The 23,364-nt window shown below is 55.0% G+C and overlaps 1 protein-coding gene across 3 annotated transcripts in view; it reads right to left on the bottom strand.

Moving 5' to 3' along the window:
- Window positions 1-8,149: 8,149 nt before the first annotated feature.
- Window positions 8,150-23,364, bottom strand: part of SEMA3G (semaphorin 3G) — a 121,329-nt gene continuing 106,114 nt past the window's right edge. For all 3 annotated transcript variants that reach the window (XM_050958651.1, XM_050958648.1, XM_050958650.1), the window contains exons 8-16: window positions 21,733-21,847; window positions 21,135-21,204; window positions 19,887-20,031; window positions 18,354-18,585; window positions 14,962-15,053; window positions 14,050-14,091; window positions 12,851-13,076; window positions 12,095-12,234; window positions 8,150-10,071 (exon numbers count right to left, since the gene is read on the bottom strand). In XM_050958651.1, the coding sequence (XP_050814608.1) occupies window positions 9,613-10,071; window positions 12,095-12,234; window positions 12,851-13,076; window positions 14,050-14,091; window positions 14,962-15,053; window positions 18,354-18,585; window positions 19,887-20,031; window positions 21,135-21,204; window positions 21,733-21,847 (1,521 nt within the window). In that variant the 3' untranslated portion in view covers window positions 8,150-9,612. The remainder of the gene's footprint in view (window positions 10,072-12,094; window positions 12,235-12,850; window positions 13,077-14,049; window positions 14,092-14,961; window positions 15,054-18,353; window positions 18,586-19,886; window positions 20,032-21,134; window positions 21,205-21,732; window positions 21,848-23,364) is intronic.

Below are 23,364 nucleotides of genomic sequence, written 5' to 3'. Positions count from 1 at the left end.
CCCCCTCACTCACCGCAGCCGGGGCCTCACTGCTCCTCAGCTGGGCCAGGTCCAGCTCATGTTTACGCTGTTTCTCCTTCTCCTCCCACTCACGCTGGCGCTGGTTCTCCTCATGTTTACGCTGTTTCTCCTTCTCCTCCCACTCACGCTGGCGCTGGTTCTCCTCATGTTCACGCTGTTTCGCCTTCTCCTCCAGCTCTCGCCTCTTTAACTCGAGCTCCTCCCGTCTCAGCTCCCTTTCATATTCCAGCCGCATCCGCTCCACGGATGCCGAGCGTTGCCGGGAGGATCCCCTGCTGGGGGGTGGGCTTCGCCGGGCGGATCCCCTGCTGGCCGGGGGTGTCACGGTGCCCTCGGTATACACTGGGCTCCTCCCTGCCCTTCCTCTACGCCTAGGAAGGGGGGGTCTCGGGAAGCCCTTGTCCGCCGGCTGACCACTCCCAGCGGGGACAGACACTGGTGCCTGCGCTGCATCTACCCGGCTGCTTCCCTCAGAGACAGGGCTCCGTTCATTCATGCGGTCTCCCTGCTCCAGCTGGGCAATCAGCTGGTCCTTGGTGTGTCTCCCTGGGTGCAGCCCCCTCTGCCTGCACAGCTCTAGCAGGTCACACTTGCGCCGCTTGGCATACATCTTCCTGCTGGCCACTCACAGGCCGGGGTGCTCGCCGCTCCCCACGGTTTCCAGGGGGACCCCTAGTGCACCAGCCCTTCTTGAGGTCACCACCTGTCTGCCAGGGTCGAGCTTCAGACTCCTCCGCCCCTGGGACCGCTCGCTGCAATCCCCCGGGGGACCCTGTTACTGCAAAGTCCTTCTCACTGGGCACACACTCCCAGGGGTTAACCACCCCTTTGTTTTACTGCTCCCCAGTCACTTACTGCAGGAAGCGCCGTCCACGGGGTGCAGTATCTCCCGCCGCTGCCACCAGTTGTCACGGAGTGTGGGGGAGTCCGGCCCTGCACCCCTCTTCCTGGGACCCACAGTGACTCTCGGCCAGCCAGTAAAACAGAAGGTTTATTGGACAACAGGAACACAGGTTACAGCAGAGCTTGCAGGCACAGTCAGGACCCCTCCACCGAGTCCTTCTGGGCTTTCAGGGTGCTTGGATCCTAGCTAGGATACCCTGAATTCCGCCCACACAGCCCCAAGCCCAAACTCAAACTGCTTCCCTCCTGCCACTCCCTTCCTTTGACCCCTTCCTGGGCAAAGGTGTTGACCTTTCCCCTCCCTTACCTAGCTCAGGTTACAGGCTCTGGCATCGTCCATCTCCTAAAGTCCTCCCCTGCTCTCCCACTCCCCACACAGACAGTCCCTACTGCATCACAGCTGCCTCCACCGGTGCTGAGCACAGCATGGGGTGGGGAGGCAGGGGTGGCTGGACTGAGAGGCTAGCACCAGCTGAGAGCTCGTCTGATCCGGTCCCCATTATAAACATGAACACTACAGCCACAGCCCCCAAGGCACCATTCCAGCAGCTGACCATAGCGAGAGCACAGAGGCAACCCAGCCTTGCCACCTAGACCAAGGCATCCTCAGATGGACTGCTACATTGGCTCCCTGCCACCCAGGGACCCCTTGGAACAAAGGGAATCCCTGCTTAGCTAGTTCAGCTAGCTGTCCACCCCTGGAGCAGCACACAGCAGAGGCTTTGTACATTTTGAGGGAGGCGATATGGCAAAGATCGGTTGTTCAGCATTACCCAGGGGAGAATGAGGCTTTGGTCTGTGCGCCAGGCCACCCCAGGCCAATGATCACTTCCTCTCTCCCCGACAAACATGAAAGGACAGCTGCCAAACAAGAACCACCCCTCCCGGCGCCGCACGTGCAGTTTTGTTCCAGCCTTAGAAGGATCCCTGTTTGCTGGGGTTTCCTCACCCCAGGATGCAGGAGGAACAATTCCCCATTGTGCTGCCCTGCGTGGCAGCGGCTTGCAGACGCCCACCCCGGCTGGCTGGGGTTTATCGCCAGCCCGATTGGTTTAGGCTCAGCCCAGCCCAGACTTCGGCATGTGATTCCTTTCCTCTCTCTCGCTTTTAACAAAGCCCTTCCCAGCAGGGCCTGTGGTTCACACTATTGTGTGGGGGTCAGGGGCTGCAGGAAGGAGTGAGATCCTTATCCGCTTTGAGGAGTTTACTCAGCGAGTGAGATCATGCTGGCCATGTGGAAAAGGAGCTGCTGCTGCTGGCTGCCACAGAACTGATTTCCCCTCTCCTTGGAGGCTGGAGAAACAGCTCGAGGCAGCTGCACCTCACCTGGCTTCCTGGGGTGGAGCTGGGCACCCAACTGCTAGGGCCGGTGAGCTGCAAAGTTCTCAATGCCTGATTTGCCAACAAGTCCCTGAGCAAGGGAACAGGGCCCAGCCTCCCTTGTTGCATTCAGACACAGGGTGACCAATCCCCCAGAATCCTTTGTGGCAGGTCCCGGGCTGAGCGCTCCACGGACGAGGCCTGAGCGAAGCTGCGGCAGTCAGCCAGAGGAGGGTGAAGGGGAGCAGACTGGTGACGCCAGCTAACTGACTGAGGCTTTCAGGCTGGCAATTACTACCTGGCCTAGGGCTGGGACAGGGCACCGCAGGCTGCTGAGCCCCCACAGCCCACTGAATTGCCATGAGCACCCGTATTCCAGAGGTTCCCTTGGACAGCCCAGTCCCTGTCTGGAGCAGAGAGTGACATGCAGGCGAGCAGAGGAAATGTGTTGAATTTCCCTCCCATCTGCCCCTTTGGCTTCTCTCTGCTCAGCCCAGCCTGGGCTCTGATTCCTCCTCTACAGCCACGAGCTTGGGAAAGGTTTAATCACTGCCCCTTTGCCTCCCTCTGATCTGCTAGTGACAGCACTCGCGGGTGCCTTTGCTTCCGGAAAGAGCATGGGCACATTCCACAGTCAAGCCCACCCACCTGCATCCCTTGCAGGGCTGGAATATGGACCATGGGGCTGAGCCCAACTGGGTAGCGTATCTGTATGTAAGGGATAGGGGGAACGTCTGGGAGACAGTGGGCTCTGAGCCACTCCTGGCTGTAAAATACAGACACAGACCCAGATCAGCCTCCCTTTGGGGTGTCAGGCCTGGTGTCCAAGAATCCAATGCTGAATGGCCCACAGACACCCTGCTTCATTCCAGTGCACTGCGGCCAGCTGGAGCATGAATGGTGGGCCTCTCCTGCCTGGCGGTGCTGGGAGCTGTCCCCTGAGCAGAGGGAGTACCAGCTCCAAACCCCCACCTGGATCTGAGGTTCCCTCACTGTTCTATCAGCGCAGCAGCCACCAGCTCGGGGCAGCGGCCGCGTCGTGGTTGGGCGGCCGCATGTAAGCACACCTGGCACCTTCAGGATGCCTTGGGGGCATCTGATATGCAGCGATCTGCAAGCAAGGACCATCTTTCCCTGCCAGCCCATCTGACTCAGGGCACAAGGGCCAGGCAGGAGGCATGGCCCAGTCTCAGCAGCTCTGCCCAGAAGGGAGCAAGGGGCGGGAGCCATTTCTAAGTGGGAGCTCAAGGGGTAACATGAAGCCAGAGTGCATGTTCTCGAGACAGTGCCAGGAGGAGGAGGAGATTCTGACACAACTTCAGCATCATGGCAGACGCCCGGGGGAATTTGCAACTGGGCTTTTCAGCTGCTGCTCTAATGGGAATCGGGAGACCACCAACTGGGAGCTCGTCACACACAACACAACATTGTGCAGCGTGGACATACACAAGCAGCAGCTGGGAATGGGCGAGGAGGACGAGTTGGAAGAAAGAATGAGAAAGGAGAGTGAAGGAGGTGGCAGGGGGGATATCACATGGGACAGGTCAGGAGAGATGGACAGTGGGAGTCAGATTTCCACTGGTTCTGGCTCCCAGCCCTGCAGCCTGTCCCCGCTAATGAAACCTGCAATGGGATTTTCTGCCTGTTTAAAGCTGGTGGAAGCTGCAGCATCAGCTCAGATATGGAACACGGGGGAGCTGGACCCCAGTGATCGGACAGTGGCCTCATGCTACTGAAAGTCACCTGAAAGTTACGTCGCTTGATGGGGATGCCAGGAATTGCTCTGCAGTCCTGCACTCTGGCTCTTCCAGTGCATTAGGGGAAGGCACATGAGAGCACTCTCTTCACAATGCACCCTGCCATGGGTGGCACCCTTTCCTAGCCTTTCCTCTGCCCGGAAGCATAAACTTTGATCATGCTTCTCAGCTTACATTGCACAGCTCCAAGTGTTATCAGTACGTATGAATCACCCGGGCCCTTTGGAAATGCCACCCCTGGACCCTGATGACCTCCTGTAGCAGTGAGTTCCAAAGGTCAGCTATACATGGCATATGGAACCCTTAGGAGGCATTCCAGCAGGTTGGCATGTGAGACAGGAAGTGGCAGCAGTTGCAGTCAGGATTTCACTCAGGAGGAGCGGGAGCAGGGTCAGTTTCTCTCCTTGTGTTCAGGTGCAGGGGAGGGAAGGAGCTAACAAACAGGGAAGGGGAAGCTATGGGACTGATGCCCACTCACTCCCCAACCACTTCCCATCCTGAGCTGCACGCACAGGCCAGCTCTGGACATCACAGCTCTTGGGAAATGGGATGAGTGGGAGACAATGGGCAAGATCTATCCTCCAGCCCTCGCTGCAGGAACAGTCATGAAATGTGTCTGTGCCTCCACACACACACCTGGTCCGGGAGCCGTGTCATGGCTGGGGGGAAAAGGGGGAACTCGGACCAGAAGCGGAACCACAGCTGGGGCCTGAGAGAGAAGGCCAGCAGCTGCAATGCAGCCAGGAGTAGGGCCAGTGGCTGGGAGCGGAGCTGGGGGCAGAACAGAGGCTGGGGGGGGGGGACGCTCCCTCCCCGTGGGGGCTGGCTTGAGCCCTGCCGCACCCCCCTGGACATTCCCTCATGCCCCATAGGGGGACATGCCCCACAGTTCTGGTACCACTGCTGTAGGGAATGCCTGGGTTCCTGCAGATTTCTGAGCCCGTCTGAAGACCAGTTCAGTCACCAGGTGCTCTCTGGGGGACATAATAAGAACTGCTTGGCTGTGTGTCATAGGCCCCACACTGCTAACAGAGAGTCACCCTTAGCTCAGTGGCAGGGGTCTGTTACCATCTAAGGCCAAAGGGCCACACTGACAGCTGTTATATGCCTAGATTAATTATACTAATACATTTTACACCTGGGGACGAGGGGGCTTGCATTTCCCCAGACAAAGGTTTCACCTGGTTTCCTTACTCCCTTTTCCTTCCCCTTGCTTTTGAGGCTGGGAAGGGCAAGGTCAATGGCAGAAGCATGCCAGCTCCCCAACTGGTCAGCACCCTTCTCATCTGCTCACAACTCCCTTCCTTTGGGTGGGCTTACCCAGGAGCGGCGCCAGCGTTTCTGGCGCCCTAGGCAGAATTTGGGGGGGTGGCATTTTGTGCGCTCCCCATGGGGCACGTGGGAGCTTCCAGTTCCACTCCCATCGCGCCGCCGAAGAAGGACCCTCCGCCGAAATGCCGCAGGCGACAGCGGCAGTCATTGAGCTGCTCAATTGCCTGCAGCTGTTTTCTGTGGCACATCGGCAGAAGGTCCTTCTTCAGTGGCGTGATGGGAGTGGAACCAGAAGCTTCCACGCACCCTGTGGGGAGCGCACAAAATGCCGCCCCCCCCAAATCATGGTGCCCTAGACGACCGCCTAGGGTCGCCTAATGGAAGTACCGGCCCTGGGCTTACCTAGGCCAAGGCTGCCTTCCCCATCACAACCGGCCTGTCCTTCCAGCCATAATGGAGGAAAGGCTATTTATAAAACAATCCTCTCCCCTGGGTGGGGTTATGGTAATGAGGAGGTGGGGTTAGACAGCCAATTTATAGCTGAGAATTGGTGCAGCTGATTGGTTTTACATGCACTTGACTTTGGAAGCTTTCTAGGACAGGGTTCTCCTTTTGGTTGTGTTTGTACAGCACCTAGCACCTTAGGGTCCTGGTCCATGACTGGGACTCTGGGGTCCTACCACAATACATATAACAGCAACAACAACCTGTACAGGTGTCAAGGACTCAGGCCCCTTTGTACCGCAGGCTGCTCACTACCATTGGCTGTTGGCTTCCAGCCTCCTGCCCACACGGTATTGGACTGTTTTGTTATTTTACTCTCTTTCCTGCTCCCTTTGCTCATTATCATCACTTTCCAAAAATAAATGCCCCGTAGCTGCACCCAAGCCAGCTACAGGAACGCGCTGATTGTTGGACTCACTCTCCTCCCCTGCGCTCAGGCTACATGGCCTGTCCTCAAAGCCCTAGACGAAGGTCAGCCAGTTACTCATAGGACGTAGCTAGGGACGGCAAAGATCATTGATTCGGCCCCTGTAGAGGCAGGAGGGAGTTCCTCATCACAGGGCGTGTCAGATAAATATACTACAGTATTAACACAGTGCTGCACTCCCTTTGTTACAGTGCTCTGCAAAGCAACACCGACCTCAGGGTTTTCCCACCCTTCCACCCCAGTATGTCGAAGCACCTGAAGGAATTCAGCCCAGCAAATGTCTGGGGTGGTAGGTCAGTCTCATTTTACAGATGGGGAACCTGAGGCCCAGAGCAGCTCCAGGAGTGACTTCCCTGAGGTCACGCAGTGGGTCAGTGGCAGAGCAGGCACTAGGACTCCCAGTGCTAGAGTCCAACCCCCTACAGCACAGTAGGGCTACCTTGGTGTAGCAGATAGAAGAATCCAGCCTTTGCTCCGTGGAACTTGCATTGCCCATCCTCCACCCTAGCTGCCCACATTTTCCTCTGTGGCACTGGTGCTTTGGAACGTGCAAATCAGACGCACGTGGCTTACTGTGTTTAACCAGGAACCAGTCTGGCCAGTGCCAGCACTCGGCTTTTTCCCTACTCCTACTCTCCCAGGTCACCTTGGGTAAAGCAAATATTTTACACTGATGGAAGCCCTGAAAGCTGGGCTAGAGCATGGCCTCTTTGCATGGCTGGACAGGCAGACACCACCATTCAGCTAAATAGCATAAAGGCTTCCCTTTCCCACAGCTGCGCAGCCAGGGCAAGCTAAGACAGAGATCACCCCCTGGAGGGACCCCAGAGAGGGCACAATAACCCAGAAGCCAAGAGTATGAGGGAGGTGGTTGGTGCACAGCCCAGCAGAGAATGAGCAACGCTCCACTACCCAGCTGTTGTTGGCAACGGGGCAGGCCAGTGGATGCCCCAGGCCAGATCAGGATGCCCTTCCTGGGCAGTGCGTACACCAGTGCCTCCCCTACCAGTGCCCCTGGAGAAAGGTCCTAGGTGCTGGCAGGAAGGATGCATGATCTGGCTTTAGAAAACAGGGCAAGAGTGCAGTTCCTCTGGGTGAGTCAGTTCTCAGCGCAGCCACAAACTCATGTCATGGCAGGGCTGCATTGCTATCCCACTGCAGCACAGCTTGGCTTTGGGAACAAAATTTTCATACTTTAGGCTCCCCTGCCATTGCGCTCCCGGAGAATCTCCATTACCACTCAGCTATATAGGGCTTATGACACACAACTCAAGACACTCTCTTCTATTCTCATACCTATTGTGTCTGGCCTGGCAAAGGGGAGTTCACAGGTGCTGTAAAGCCAGCATAGCCAGTTCTTATGCCACCTCCCCAGCGTAGGCATGTGGCTGAAGCGCTATGCACTATAGCTATTCTTGGCTGGCCAACAGTCCCTCTGAAAGGGTTGTCTGAGGGTGTAAATCAGAGCAGCCACTAGGCTGCTCTAACTGGCACCAGGGCCAAGCGGAAAATCAGGTTGCTACAACTGGCTGTCTGGTGGTCTTTTGAAGTGGTCAGGTCAGGTTGAGTGGATTCCCAGCTGCAGCAGAGATCTGATCCTATGATTCCCAGCTAGCAAAAGGCAGCCAGAGATCTGTACAAGCCAGCTCGTTACAATACCAATCAGCCGTTATGCTGGCACTCTTTCTCTTTGAGGCTGTATCTGTGATGGGTTTGAGGTCAAGCAGTCTGATTTTGGAGGAGACTACAGAGAGCTCTAAAGGCCTAATCCTAGGGGGGAAAGCCCCTAATAAATCAATAAATACATAAGAGGATCAAATCCTGACACTTAGACTTTTGCTGCCTACTTACTGGAAATATGCAGTTTCACAGCTGGAACTGCATTCTGGAAGCAAACATTAATTTCAGGCATCGCTCACCGAGACAACGTTCAGCACCGCAGCCAACCCCACTCAATGGCCACAAAGGCAAGTGACTCCCCATCTGCACTTCCACAGCAATGGGCTGGTTTATTTGTTCAGAAAACAGATGGATTTCACCAGCAGTCAGTGGATAACGGGTCTGCGGAGGGGATCGCCTAGTTCGGGGATCTGCAGGGAGAGATGGAGCCTTTCAGCTCTAGGTCACTGGCTCAGTGAAGACACTCTCATTCCTTAATGTGCTGTAGGTGGGTGAATGCTGCAGCGTTCCTCGAATGGGTGAACCCTGCCACGATGCCCAGCAGGTGGGGGAGTCCGCGGCCTGGTGAACCCTGTCACGTCGCACAGCGGGCAGGCCTGATGAACCCTACCATGCCACCGAGCGAGCGGAGGAGTTCGCGGCCCGGTGAAACCTGCCATACCGCTGAGCAGGCGGGGGAGTCCGTGGCCCGGTGAGCCCTGCCACAATGCCCAGCAGGCGGGGGAGTCCATGGCCTGGTGAACCCTGCCACGACGCGGAGCGGGCGGGGGACTCCGCGGCCGGGTGAATGTTGCCGTGACACAAGGCAGTAGGGGCAGTCCATGGCCACATGAATGTTGAGGTGTGTTCTGTAACGAAGGGCATTCATGACAGAGCCTGAGTCCACATGTAAAGTGACAAGCTGGGCCCCCTTTCTGACTGCTGCCCAGTGCCAGGGGCCGGAGAGACAGCAGGGTTCCTGTGGGAGGCAAATAACGTTCAACTCCACTCTGGTGACAGTTCTGTCCATAACTGGGCCGAAGCTCCGGTGAGACTCACTCCTCCTCCCCTGACTCCCACAGTGCCGTGGGAGATGGCCAGAGGAGGCCGATGGTATCCTACTGAACAGCCGGTTGTGGCCCTAGCTGGGTGTATAGGAATTGGCTCTTCTCATTCTCCGGGCCACTCAACCTGGCTACCCCAGCTCCACACCGAACCCACCAAGCCATCCCGCTGCTGTGGGTGTAGTGGTCTTTTCCTTCTCTCCCATCAGGGACATAGCCAGCTCCTGCTTACCAGCCTCTCCATTGGCCCTTCTGCTCTGTATCACCCCCCTACCCCGAGCTGCCAGGCTCCTACGGAACGTCATGCACTTCCGGGGCTGCACTGAGGGTTGTGGAGAGCCCCACCGTGATCATTCAATGCACCTGCAGCCTGGCCGGAAACAAGACATCCTCAACTGGGAGAGATGCTGGGGCGGGGTGGGAAATAGATGCTCTAGTGGGACTGGGGAGCTCCCCAAGCCATCTTCAGTGCTGGAATCAAGAGATGCCCCGTGCCTCCAATGGTGAATGTCTCCAGACTCAGCCATGTTGCGAGACAGCTCCTGGTTTGGCAGGTCCTATTGTTAGGGCAGCATGGACACTGTTCCTAGCTGGGTGGATTGTCCCTTTCAGGGAGGGGTTTGTTCCAGTAGGTCCCTCCTTTCTCCCATCTCCCCCCTCGTGTACACCCCCCTCCCTTCAGGCTCTATGTGGCCATGGCCTGCCTGGGCATCCGGTTCCTCTCGTGCAGCTTGGCTCTCCCTTTCTTGCCGGCATCCATGCCGCTAAGTGCGTTTTTGCTCTTGGGGGGCTTGGCCTTGCGGCGCTGCCGGTCGCCACACCACACCCGCTCACAGTACTCCTCCACCTGGTGCAGGTTGGCGTAGCCGATCAGGTGCATGATGTCCTTGAACCAGGCCCTGTGCCCTGGCGGCAGGCGGGGCTCCGGCACCAGGCAGGGTGGGCGAGGGGACTCGTCCTCGTGATCCCGCTGGAAGATGTGCTCCAGCTGCTGGCTCTCGATCACCTCCAGCGTGACCTTGGTGACGGTCTGGGAGAAGCCATGCTCCAGGCTCTTGCAGTAATAGGTGCCGGCGTCTGGGCGGTACAGCCTCCGGAACAGCAGCCCCTGCTCCGTCTTCAGGATCCGCTCATCCGTCTTCACCTGCAAGTGACCACACGGCAATCAAACGTGGGAACATAGGGACTGCTGGGCTGGCTCTGACCATGAAGCCACGTGCCCCTATATCATACCTCCCACAATGCCAGCTCCGACCACCGAGCCACATAATCCCACATCCTACCTCCCACCACTGAGCCACATAATACCATATCCCACCTTGCTGGCTCCGACCACCAAACCACATAATCCCATATCCTACCTCACCGGCTCCGACCACTGAGCCACGTGATCCCATATCCCACCTCTCACCTCGTCAGCTCCGACCCCTGGCCTTTGTGATCCCATATCCCATCTCCCGCCATGCTGGCTCTGACCACAGGTCCCCTGGCACCCTGCCCCCAGTCAAAAGGAATCTGATGGCTTTTGTGGCTTCCAGACATTCCCCCCAGCCTTGCACTCTAAGCAGCCTCCCACCCTCCCCTCCTCCATTACGGCAGCGCTGGCAGGTTTCCACTGGCTGGCCACCTGCACCGAGAGCTGGGGCAGAGAGATCCCACCTCCATGGTGAGTGTCTCTCAAGGAACGTCCAGCAGGACGGCTGGGCAGGTGGAGGGAGCGGAGAGGGGGCGCATGTGGGAAGCACTCAGGGATGCAAGCCAGTGGGGAAGCAGAGCGAGAGACACAGCTGATCATCAGACTGCAGGGGCTAAATGTGTCAGAGGGGCAGTCCCAGTATGATCTGGCCCCGGGGGCTGTGTGCACCTCCCCACACAGAGCAAGGGGTGCCTGCAAAATATCCTGGTCACTGTCACCAGTGGAGGCAATCAGAGCCAGAAAATCCTGCTTGGGGTGGCCTGTCGAGCGAGGTCGCCAGAGAACAGTTGGTTCCCATGGGTGTCGGGTGGACCCCCCCTTCGGGAAGGCTAGCCCCATGGCCCCATCCCATCCGCACGAGGCCCCGCCTCCCACAGCTGGAGCCTGGAGCCCCCGCCCCCCATCCCGTGGTCCAAGAAGCACCTGGCCAGCTGGAATCCTGAGCTTCCCCTCCCCCACTGCCAGAGGCGCTCCAGACCGGTCCCAGCCAGAGCAGCCCTAGCTGGCTGACTGATCGGAACCCCAGCCGGAGCAGCCCCAGCTAGCTGAGCGATCCGAGCCCTGGCCAGAGCAGCCCCGGCTGGCTGAGCGATCCCAGCCCCGGCCGGCTGACCGATCCGTGCCCCGGCCGGAGCAGCCCCGGCTGGCTGACCGATCTGTGCCCCGGCCGGAGCAGCCCCGGCTGGCTGACCGATCTGTGCCCCGGCCGGAGCAGCCCCGGCTGGCTGACCGATCTGAGCCCTGGCAGGAGCAGCCCCGGCCGGCTGACCGATCTGTGCCCCGGCCGGAGCAGCCCCGGCTGGCTGACCGATCTGAGCCCTGGCAGGAGCAGCCCCGGCTGGCTGACCGATCCGAGCCCCAGCGGGAGCAGCCCCGGCCAGAGCAGCCCCGGCTGGCTGACCGATCCGTGCCCCGGCCGGAGCAGCCCCAGCTGGCTGACCGATCCGTGCCCCGGCCGGAGCAGCCCCAGCCACGCTGGCAGGTCTGGGGTCGGAGTAGCCCCAGCACAGCGTCCCACGGCAGCCTATTATACCTGCCGTCCATGTTGGCTCCCCAGTGCCAGCTCCATGGGGCTACCCTGCCAAGGGAACCGCTCTCCTGCATCTGTTTTCCTTGGGCACGGCTGCTCCTTCCTACCCTTGTAACCCACTGCTGATGGGGCCATCTTCTACCTGCTCTCACAGCATCAGGCGAGTCCTGCCCCAGGCCCAGAGCTCATGTAACGTTCACTGAGGAGGCCCCTGCAGGCTGCCTCGTCAGCCAGCAAGTAGCTGCTCAGCGTGTAGAGAATGGAGCCCCAGGCAAGAGGCAATTCATCTACTGGGAGGCCAAGAAGAGGGGCAGGGAGGACTCTGCTCATTGGACTGGAAGCTTTTGGCAATGGGTAAGGGGCACCATGCTGGGTATGGGGGCGGGGTGCTCCAGGGGGCAGACTGGGAGGGGAAGGCATGGGGTGGGAAGGACGCCTCACCTCATCCCTTCGCTCGTCGTGGGATCTCTGAAGAAACCACTGCACAGTGGCCTGGGGCGACTTGGGGACGCACTCCAGGAAGGTGCTGTTGTGCTCGGTCCCATACACCACCTTCTCCTCGGCACTGTCAAATTCATCCACTGTGGAACACAGATGTTCGGTCAGTGCCCGAGGGATGTGGTGCACCCCAGGGAGCAGGCAGCCAGTGCCAGCCACCACCCACCCCAACCCCTAGGGGACAGCCCTGACTCCGCTCAGGTCCAAAGCATCTGGACCGACCCCGATGACCCCATGCAGTGCTGGCAGGGCACGTTTGGCTGGATTTGCTCTGTAGTCAGGGGTGGCTTGTCCCCCATCACCATGTGGCACAACATCACAGGGACAGCTGGTTAAGAGAATCTTCATTTGTGACAGCAGAGCCCACGCTCAGTGCCTCTGATCGAGACATGGGTGCAGGATATCTGAGCTGGGCCGGGGTGCTGCATGAGTGACCTCCCTGCTCAGCACACATGGAAAGCTCGTTGGGGCAAAACCACCACCTGGAGGAAGGTGCTGTTCAGGTCAGGATCCCAGTTACATGGGAGGACAGCCCAGGCATTGCCATGACACCAGTGGGCAGGAGAGTCCTGGATGCCCAGCCACGGGCTGGCGTCTCTAGGCCTATCTGCACCCAGTCACTGGGATGCTGAGTGGGAAGCTGGCCCCTCTCAGTCACGCGTGGGCTGGGACACAGGCAGAGCACATGGGCCACCTTACCGGTCAGGTTCTGATCCAGACACTGGTGCATCGGGTTCCCGGTCCGGATGTCCTGGCGGCGGAACCGGCGCTTGCTCGATGCTTGGTACCTGGTGCAGGAGATGCCGTCCCAGGCGCAGTATGGGTCCCGGGCCAGGCAGCACTCGGCACAGGCTGTGCCGTAGGTCTCGCACTGGTGCAGCTTCACCTGGGCCACCCCCACACGGGAGCCCACGTAGAGCATTTGCTGTGGGAGTAAATGGGAACAGGCTGGTAAACAGTAGGGGAGGGCTTTGCCTCGAGCCGAGCTCTCCACAATGATCCCATGGCAAACAGGGGCTGGGCAGAGCAGTGGAGTTGGGGCACTCTCCTCTCCCCAGCAGAAGCCAGTATTCAAAGCCTGCCTGGGGCCACATAAGGCTAGTCTCTGGAGACTGGCGCTGTTCTGCTTGCTTTGGGTTCAGGCCCGGATTGGAGAGGTTTGTTATTACAGACAAAGACTGAGGCGCCACGTGAAAGCAAGGCCTGGACTAGCAGGGGTGCTGCAAGGGCATTGGCAGAGCTGCGTGGGGAGCCCGAGGCTGGAAGCTGTAGAGAAGGAGAGAAGTGCATTGGTGTAGCTTGGGCTGGGGGTGCAGGGTAGGACAAGGGTATCAACAGGGCTGTGTATGGAGGCTAGTAACCAGCCAGGCAGATCCATCAAAGAACAATGGATGGATTATGCTCCCTGCTCATCAACTCCAGAGTTTGTTTCCAGTTAGAAATAAACACTCCTGAAGGAGAGGAATTTCTACTGGGTGGGCAAAGAGGGCGGGACTAGGAGGGAAGTGGCAACCAAAATTTTAGGATGAATATCAGGAGAGTTTCCATGACGCTGGGGAATGGTCTTCCAAGGCATCTGACGGAAACTCCATTGGGTGGAGACATCCTGCACTGGCTGCTGCAATAGACAGGATAGCTTAACACCATGCTTCTCATACTGTGCTCCCCAGAGCTGCTGCAGCCACCGCCAGGAGGCATCTGCCAATCTTCGTGCACTGATGCTTCCAAGCCCGACACAGTTATGGTTTCCTGGACTTTAAATACTTATACACACACCCACATCTGCCCTCAGCGTCTCTGTTCCTGCACAGCCCCTTTGTGTCCATCTATGTCAAGCATCTGTACTAGCCAGGCTGGGTTCTGCCCTGCATTTGTCCCACCGAGAAGCCGCTACTCACTCGTTTGACAGATATTTCCATGGTGGTAATGGGCGTGGGAGCCTAGGGGAGGAAGAGACAGCCCTCAGCTAGGACATGGCACAGAAACCACCCACCACCGTCTTCAAAAACTCCACATTCTGTCTGTGGCATCTTCAATCCTTATAGGTTTATTCAGCTCCCTGCCCATCCCCCAATCATCATGTCTAGCATTTACTGCTTCCCGAGGGCTCACACATCTTTACTAACACAAGCAAGAACTAAAGCTTCCCAGAAGAATGGAGCCAGCCCCTGCCCCCAGCAGTCCACCCAGATCCAACCGGCTTCTCCTCTCACTTTCCCCACTAGCCCAGCACTGAGTTCATTTATCTATGCCAGCGTGAGAGGAGATCCCAGCCCCTGGCGTGCACTGGAGACAGTCACACACACAGCTCACGTGCGCACACACTTACCCAAATGGAAGGCACTATGCCACACCCCGCACATACAACAGTTGCACACACAGGCTTACTCATGCAGCAGGTGCCACGTATGAAACTGCAGTGAAGAATCCTGTGGCACCTTATAGACTAACAGACGTTTTGGAGCATGAGCTTTCGTGGGTGCATGCATCTGATGAAGTGGGTATTCACCCATGAAAGCTCATGCTCCAAAACGTCTGTTAGTCTATAAGGTGCCACAGGATTCTTTGCTGCTTTTACAGATCCAGACTAACATGGCTACCCCTCTGATACTTGACACGTATGAAACTATCACACACACGTGTCAGCACAGGTGGTAATGTAGTTTGCATGGATTGTACATGCATACTATGTGTATGTCATTGATTGCACTGACACACTCCTATATGTGGCACACTCAGACACACATGCACAAACATACAAAGATGCCTGCGCACCACTATCATTCACACACATGAGCCATTTATCGCACCTTAAAAACCTGCAGCTCCTCCAGAATGACTTCTTCGGCTGCGGCGAAGTTTCCTTTCTGAAGGGCTATGACCTTCAGTACTGAGCCAGCATCTGGATGGTAATAGAGCAAGAGCATTGACAAAAGCCCTTCACCTTGGCATCCTGGCCATCACTGGCAGCGGGGGCAGATGGAGACAATTCCTGCTGTGACATGCCTGTTGTTTTGTGAACAACCTACATACAAGGGTAAGCTCTTCACCGTCGGTTTGCATCCAGGGCCAAGCAGCAGAGAACTGTCTTGCACCACAGATGTCAGGGCCTGGACTCACCAGGAGGCGATCACTGGTTTTCCCTGGTAGGATGTTGGAAGGGGTCCCTCCCAGCCACCTGGACAATGACTCACACAAACAATTATAGCAGGCACTGCTACAGCCCCTTTCTCCTACAAATCTCAAAGAGCTTTGCAGATGAGGTGAGCTGGGGAAACTGAGGAACAGGGAGGCTGAGCGATTCCCTGGCAGGTGAGAGGCAGAGCCAAGACTAGAATGCAGCTCCCAGTCTCTTTCGGTAAACACTAGACCATACAGCCCTCCTATCAGTACAACTGTGTGATTCAACGGGCTGTATCTTCAGGGGCTGCTCCTAGAAGCATGGAGAGTCAGCTGGGCTATCCACAGTGGCTGCTATCCTGCCACACAGAAATATTATTAACAACAAACTGGGTTTGGCTCCAAAATGTGCCTGATAACAGAGATTATTTCCGCCTGGCACAAGTGGCGCTCACAACACATCACAGCAGGTCCATGCCACAGCTGGTACACAGAACCACTGGCTCTTCCATTTCTCAAGCGTCCCTTAGGGCCAGCTGTGAAAAGCGTGGGAGAGATCGGTATCATTTGTATGACTAGCATGAACACCTGTTTATTTCTCATGGAGAGGGCATCATCAAGCAGTCGCTCATGTGTCCCAGGAAAAGAGCACAATGGATTCAGCTAGCCAGCTAACACTCACAAGACAACGAAGGGGGTGTTCTCTTTGATGGCCCCCTTGCCCAGGTGAGCTCACCAGATGAGTTTGACAAGGGGACGGGGGCCGCCATGAGTGGAGACAGAGAACAAAGAAGTGTTGTGACTATTGGGCCTACAAAATGTGCTCCTACTGTAAACTCAAACACAAAATGTGAGTGAAAGTTCAGAAGATGGTATCATAACCTATAATTTTTTCCTACTTGGAAATTAACCATGAAAATCAGGCTGTTTTCAATAAATGAATATTACAAACAAGTGCTAGCCAACCAGACACAGAAGCTGGATTAGTGCAAACAAAAAAGACTTGCTGACATGATTCAAGGATGGTTGAACTCATGCTTGGTAAAACAGAAGATGTGCAACAAGAAGTTAATGGACCAAAACCGGTGTGACAGACCTTAGGCCTAATTAGTGGACAAAATAACAAGTGGGGGATGTACTAAGTCTCCCATTTTTGTCCTTTTGGGGTTTGTTCAGGAGAGACTTTGATAAAAACATTTTCAGTTCTTTCTCCTCTCCCATTCCCACCTTGCATCCCAGCTCGCCTCATCTCATCTTCCCTCAGCTCATCCTCAAACCTGCCAGCACTGCAGCTTCCTGGATGGAAGGCTGGCTGGCCTAGCTTTTGTTTAAGGAACTTTGTTTTCACCGGTGAGTGTTGAAAGTCATCACATTCTCATGACATCCAGTCCTCAGCCTGTCAGTGTGGATATCTAACTGCCAGCATCCCAGAGACATGTAAGATCCTGTTTTCGCCTCCCTTCCTTGTTGTGTTACGTCGTGTCTAACTATTTCTTTCCTCCTCTCTTGGCTTTTCATCAAACCCTGAAACCAGCTAAACAGCATGCACCCAAGCCTGCCCTGTCTAAGGAAAAAGGATCCAACCAGATGATGGCCCTGAACCAGATTGTAACTAATGAGGGTGCAAGCAGCAGGGGTCATGACCAACTTGCCAGCCAAACCATCCACTCATAACTAACCAGTGGTCCAGTGTTCTGAAAACTTCAACCAAAGCCATGTTTCACCCATCTTGTCTACCCTGTCTTTCCTCTACCTTGTGTGTCTGTCTGTGAAGAAGAGGATAAGAGAACAGCCACATCAGGATTCAGAGTAAAATGAACCTTTTCCTTTTCATCAAAGAAAGGTTGTTCTGAAAATAAGAGTCTGATATTCTGACTTCAAAAGCAGAGATACTTAGATAAGGTCTGACTACGTTCGTTTTGCATAATCCCTCAGCCACAGCTTCAATATCAGTGCTTGTTTTAACTTTCTGCTCTTTCTTGTGTTTAATCACTAAACTTTCAATTTGAATGACTGTTTTGGGGTATTTGCCTAGTAGTAACCAAGTAAAACCAATGGCTCTATTTAAAAACAATCCCAAACCTGCCTATTACTGCTTTAATGTCAGACAGTGACAGGGTTTATAAACACCTTTAATTCTTTAAGCCTTTCAGATCAATATCAATACAACAGGGGCCTGCCCGGTTTTAAAGAAACACCCTCCTTGAAGCTCAGGGGAGGCAGGGACCAGAGGCAGCATTTGCAGAGAAGCAGACGGAAAACCAGCCCCAGAGGCAGTGAGTGCCTGGGAGCAGCTGGACCTGGCCTATGATTGCCAACCCTCCAGGATTGTCCTGGAGTCACCAGGAATTAAAAGATTGATTTAATTAAAAATTGTGTCATGTAATGAAACCTTCAGGAATCCATCCAACCAAACTTGGCAACTCTAGCCTGGCCAAGCATTGAGAGAAATGCTAAGGTTAAGTAAGACGTATGCATGTAAGCCTTCTGTTGTTTTAACCCTTTTCTTTGAGAATGCTATGTTCCTATGGATCAATAAACAAACATCTGGAAGAAGGTGCTTAGAGTCACTGCATCCACCAACTGGACACAGGTCCCTTAGGGAAAGCTCTTACGAGTGTCAAAGACAGCTGGACCTGCAGAGACACCAAAGTTGGTCAGCAAGGATGCTGATGTTGGGGGACCCAGAATGAGAATTGGGGGGATCATGGGATTCCAGCCTGAGAGAAGTGGAGGCATAGGGCCTGTTACTGGAAAGGGAGCACTTGGGGGAGACTGAAGAGGGGTCAAAGATGCAGCTAACCCTGTAACTGGGACAGCTGATCTATTCTAGCCAGATACCCAACAGCTGGTGCATGTTCAGCTCCACTGCAGTTAGCAATGTTGGCAGGCCTGGTGTAGACACACTGACGGCACCATAATCAACATGGTATTTTGAAAGACCTGCTGTGAGCTGCAGCTGAATTGATCAGGGAGGATGACCCAGAAGTGGAGAGCCAGGGGCGGGAGCAAAGGGAGATCTAGCAGAAAATGGCTGGCCTTTGCTGAGGCCCTGGGGGTTCTCCTGTGGGTGCCAGCTCACCTGTCCCAAGAAACATGACGTCATACTGCCCGTCCTCAGCGTCCACCCGGTCCACCACGATCTGCCGCAGCCGGTGCTGCAGGTTGGTCTTCACCAGCATGGGCCGACGGTGCAATGGGTACACGGGCCTATACATAAGGGGGTGAGCACGGGCGAAGTGCAGGACCTCGTCAGGGTAGTCCTTGGTGGAGCCGTACTGCCGGCTGGGTTGGTTGGTGGTTTTACTGGGACACTGGCATGAGGCAGAAGAGACAGCGTTTCAGTCTGGCATTCCTGTTCTGCACCCCTGTGCCATGACACTAGGAGACCCCACCTATAGCCTCCTCATCCCAATGCTTGTGAGCCACCTGCTCGGCCTTAACAAGGGCCTTGGGAATCTCTACTCCCTGATGCTGTCTGGGTTTTGACGTCCTTCTCAAGCTCAGATCCGTCCTGTTAACAGCCCAGGTGGAAGGCTCATTCCCATCAGCTCCCCTGTGTTATCTCCTCCTCCTCTGTTTGATCTCAGACATGGGCTACCCCCAACCCCTCCTTTGCTGTCCTTCCTCCCCTGCAGCCTCAGCTCACTCCGCCGCTGGCGCAACGCTCTGGGCGGCGGGGCTGTGAGCTCCTGGGGCAGCACAGCTACAGAGCCCAGCCTGACCCGGTCTGTGCTGCGTGGTGGTGGCAGCAGTGGCGTGGCCCAGCTCCAGCCAGATGGCGTGGCTGTAGCGCCGCAGCCAGCAGTGCTCCAAGCAGCGCAGTAATGGGGCAGGGAGCAGGAGGGGATGGATAGAGGGCAGGGGAGTTTGGGGTGGTGGTCAGGAGGCAGGGGTGTGGATGGTGGTCAGGGGGAAACGGGTTTGAATGGGGGCAGGGATCCCGGGGGGGTCTGTCAGGAAGGAGGGGGCGTTCAATGAGGCAGCAGGATGCAGTCAGGGACAGGGGTTCTGGGGTCAGTCAAGGGACAGGGAGAAGGGGTGGTTGCATGGGGCAGGGGTCCCAGGGGGGCTGTCAGGAATCAAAGGAGGGGTTAGGGGTGGTCAGAGGACAGGGAACAGCGGGGGTTGGATGGGGCAGGAGTCCAGGGGGAGGGGAGCAGATAGGAGGTGGGGGCTGGGCCACGATCCCCTCCCCTAACCGGCCCTCCATACAATTTACGAAGCCCAATGCGGCCCTCAGGCCAAAAAGTTTGCCTTCCCCTGTCATAGACACTGCTCTGCCTGGGAATAATTCATTTGCCTCAATTAAATCCCAAAGTGGGTCCCACCTCCTGAAACAGACTCTGATGATGGTCCCTGAAAGACCCAGGAGGAATAACTGCTGGGAAGTTTGTGCCAAGACAAAGCCACCATCCCTTGCTGATGCCAAATGGCAGCCCACCACCACCAGCGGGAGAAATTAACCAGCCTTAGCACAGAGGGTGAAGCGAGATGGGGTTAATAATGGAAATACCAGGCCCTGGAGCGACTGTGCGTATCATGAGCTCTCTGAAAAGATCATTTTATGAATCTTCTCCAGACACCTTCAGAAACAAAGGTGTGAACCACTTACAACTCCTGGCCTGGGGTAGGGCACCTTGCCCTCATACGCTGCCCACTGGTGATCCGGGCCATCCTTATGGGCAAAGGGCCCATTGAAAACTTCCCAAATGTCTGTCATGCGGTACACACAGATGGCAAAGCCTTGGAAGACGTTGCTGAAATGAGAGGAATTGGTCCAGGGTGAGGATCCATTGTTAGCTACACACACAGGGCTAGCAAACCCTTCCTATTAATGGTGCTGGGGACCTGCACAAGAGATGGGTGTATTGAAGAGGGATAGAATTACCAAACCAGACACCAAATCCAAAAGCTAACTGCAAATCCACGGGCAACAACCAGCCCAATGAGATGGGGCTGTGATCAGATCACAGTATAAATTCCCGGAAGACAACGTGCTGAATTCAAACTAAGGCGGCCACCATAAAAAGTATAAACATTTGAAACAATAAATATCATGAACGTTACAGGTTAAAAGCAGTGAATCCTAGCTATTACAAAGGCTGGAAAAGGTCAGTTAAAGTAACGAGCTAAAGAAATCAAGTGCCTTTATACAAACCCAAATCTAGGCATGGAATGTTCACATTAGACATCCCAATAACAACTTTATCTCTGACCCCAAGACCTAGCGACCAAGAGGCGTGGTTTGGCCATTTTCAGGTTACAGAAAGACTGCTTTAAGAGACTAAAAGATTTGCTTTGAGACATCAAGTATTAATATTTTAACTGTATCTGTCTTGCTCCAAATTACATAAATCACCCTCTTGAAGGCCTGTTGTACATGGATCTGCCCAGCACTGTCCATTTTGAGTGTCAGATTATGCGGACATTGCACCAAGGACCCTGTTTGGTATCTACTATTGATCCATAACTATAATGTATCTATCTGTAGAACCTCCAAGAGCTACGGCTATTTATACATGTTTACACCAAAACCAACCCAGTGCATTTGCATTATTCATCATCCTTATGCAGCTGACCTCTTCTACCATTGCACAGTTACTAGACAAACTATCTCTTCTCATTTAGATTATACGCATTTCGGAGGGGGACTTTCTTTTGCCACTTTGTTCAGTGCCTAGCCCACTGGGCTGGGATCCTCTTGGCCCTCCACAATGTAAATAATAAACAATAATAATACTGAGCAGCATGGGAAAAAGGGTGGGGATTGGTGGCGTTGGAATGGCTGATGTTAATTTTCAAGTGACAGGAGAAGACCTTTTGTTCATTATAAAGGGTGAGAGGAGCTGTGAGTTGTTACCTGATGGTGCTGAAGAGGGCATAGATCTCAGGGCTCTTCCCATCTTTGGTCCTCAGCAAGAAGATGTCCTCTATGGAAGAGAAGACTGGTCACCCAGTATATCAAATTACCCCCTTCCACAGCACCCCACACCCCACCCATCTACTCCTTGATGCTTTCAGCATCTTGCTGGCTTGTCAAGAGTTGAGTCCCAAGGAATACAGCAGCCTATCCCCCAGCCAGTTCCAATCAATAATTCTGCCCCCCATCTCTACCTGCTGGGGGTTGGATGGGTGGAACAGAGTGAGGCAAGCCCCCCACCAAGATTCTCCCAAAGAGGCGAAGGCCAAGCTGGAGAGCATCTCTGGACTCCATGGTATCCCAGAGGCAAACAGCTGGATCCCATTCTTGTCACCAGAGGCCCCAGGTCAGCAGCCCATCCCCATTCAACAGAGCACTTGCGCCCAACTTCTAGCACAGACTGAACATTCAGGGCTTTCTCCTTCCACCCACTCCTGCCTAGTGGCCAAGTGAACAGTCCCCTGGCCACACACATATCAGACGTCCCCGATCCCAGAGCCCCACAGCCAGAGAGCGTACAAGCAGTTGCTCCTCTTACCCAGTTCATCAAAGTAGGTGTCTATCCCATCAGGCCCTGGGACGGAGCACACCAGACGGGCTTTGTTGAAGGTGCTCCATTTGTTGACCAGCACCCGCTGGCCTCCTGCATCATTCTGGAAGGAGAAGGGACATCACTGCACATACCTGGAAGCAGCCTGATAAAAGGTTATCTTAGAGACAATGAGCTTAGGAGGTTTGAGCCACATGAGCAGCCACAGAGCTAGTTTCTCTAGAGGGGACAAGGTCATGGTACCTTGACAGGAGACAATGGGAGATGGAGGATACTGCTTGACCTTCAGCTCAGATGGGATTATTGCACGCCAGGCCAGGGAAACACTGCTCCACCCCCAGCAACGACCCCCTCCCCAGAGCAGTGACTAGAATCAGGGCCCAAGGAAAGCACTGTTGCCTGGGGGAAAGGAGGACCAAGCTGAGATCCATGGAGCACCCAAAATCAATGACCACTTGGCTGCATACTTCTAAAGTCAGGGTCCCAGAAATGGAGCCACAGATAGTTTGATGCAAAAAAGTGACCCTAAGTGACTTGCCCAAGACCACACAGTGAGTCAGTGGCAGATCTGGGAACTGATCCCATATGGGCCAATTCCCAGTCTGGTATTTTAACCCCCACACCATCCTTTCTCCTTTTCCAGGCCAAAGCTTTCCGTAGCCCCTCCCCTTGGCTGAGACACACAGGGGATACAGCACCAATGGGAGAAGCTTCCTATTCCCTAGAAAGGAACAGAAGCAGATTATGAGTAACAGGTGTAAATCCAGAATCACTTAATGGAGCAGCTCTGGATTGACCCAAGTGGAGCTGAGATCAGAATCTGGTCCTCCCTGGAGTCTTTCCATTAATGGTTATAAACATACTCAACGCAAAGGAAAATGAACATCACTGGGGCATTGGGCAGAACTTGCATTCAGCCGGAATTCTGAGCTTTCCCTGTTAGGGAACCAGGGATTCATTAAACCACCTCTGCCCAGCCTGCCTGGCAGAGTTAGAAGGGAAGTGCCTGCTTCTTAAGGAAAGGGCTGATGTGTAGAAGTGGAAGATAAGATTGTAGGCCCTGCTCCGACTTCTTGCCCCTCATGAATCCCAGCCTGGCCTCAGTTTATCCACTGGCCTGTTCCCCTCACCAAGCACAGCATGTGGCCTCTGATTCAGCACTCTGAGATTGTTTCTGGGATCCCCTATCAGTCCATCCCTTGGGCCAGTTCCCTGTCCAAGACCACATGCTGCCACTAGGCACATGCAGAGGGGTGAGCTTTGTATCTCGGGGGCATATGGGGTGTATGCAAGTTCAGGGCTAGTAATCCTGACTCTGGGTAATGTGTATATAATATATCTTCCTACTGTATTTTCCATTGCATGCATCTGATGAAGTGGGCTGTAGCCCACAAAAACTTATGCTCAAATACATTTGTTAGTGTCTAAGGTGCCACAAGTACTCCTGTTCTTTTTGCTCATACAGACTAACACAGCAACTCTGAAACCTGTCACACAGCACTGGGCAAACTGAACCCACACCCCAATCCTTACCTGCAGGTCCTGGCTATTCTGGCCTAAGACCCTATACCATTCTATCAGTGCACTTTAATCCTGCCCTGCAGCCCCGCTGCTATTCCA

The sequence above is a fragment of the Gopherus flavomarginatus genome, chromosome 6 (assembly GCF_025201925.1).
Source record: "Gopherus flavomarginatus isolate rGopFla2 chromosome 6, rGopFla2.mat.asm, whole genome shotgun sequence".
NCBI classification, from domain to species: domain Eukaryota; kingdom Metazoa; phylum Chordata; order Testudines; family Testudinidae; genus Gopherus; species Gopherus flavomarginatus.
Note: the sequence above shows the minus strand (reverse complement) of the source record. Positions and strands in the feature narration are given on the sequence as shown.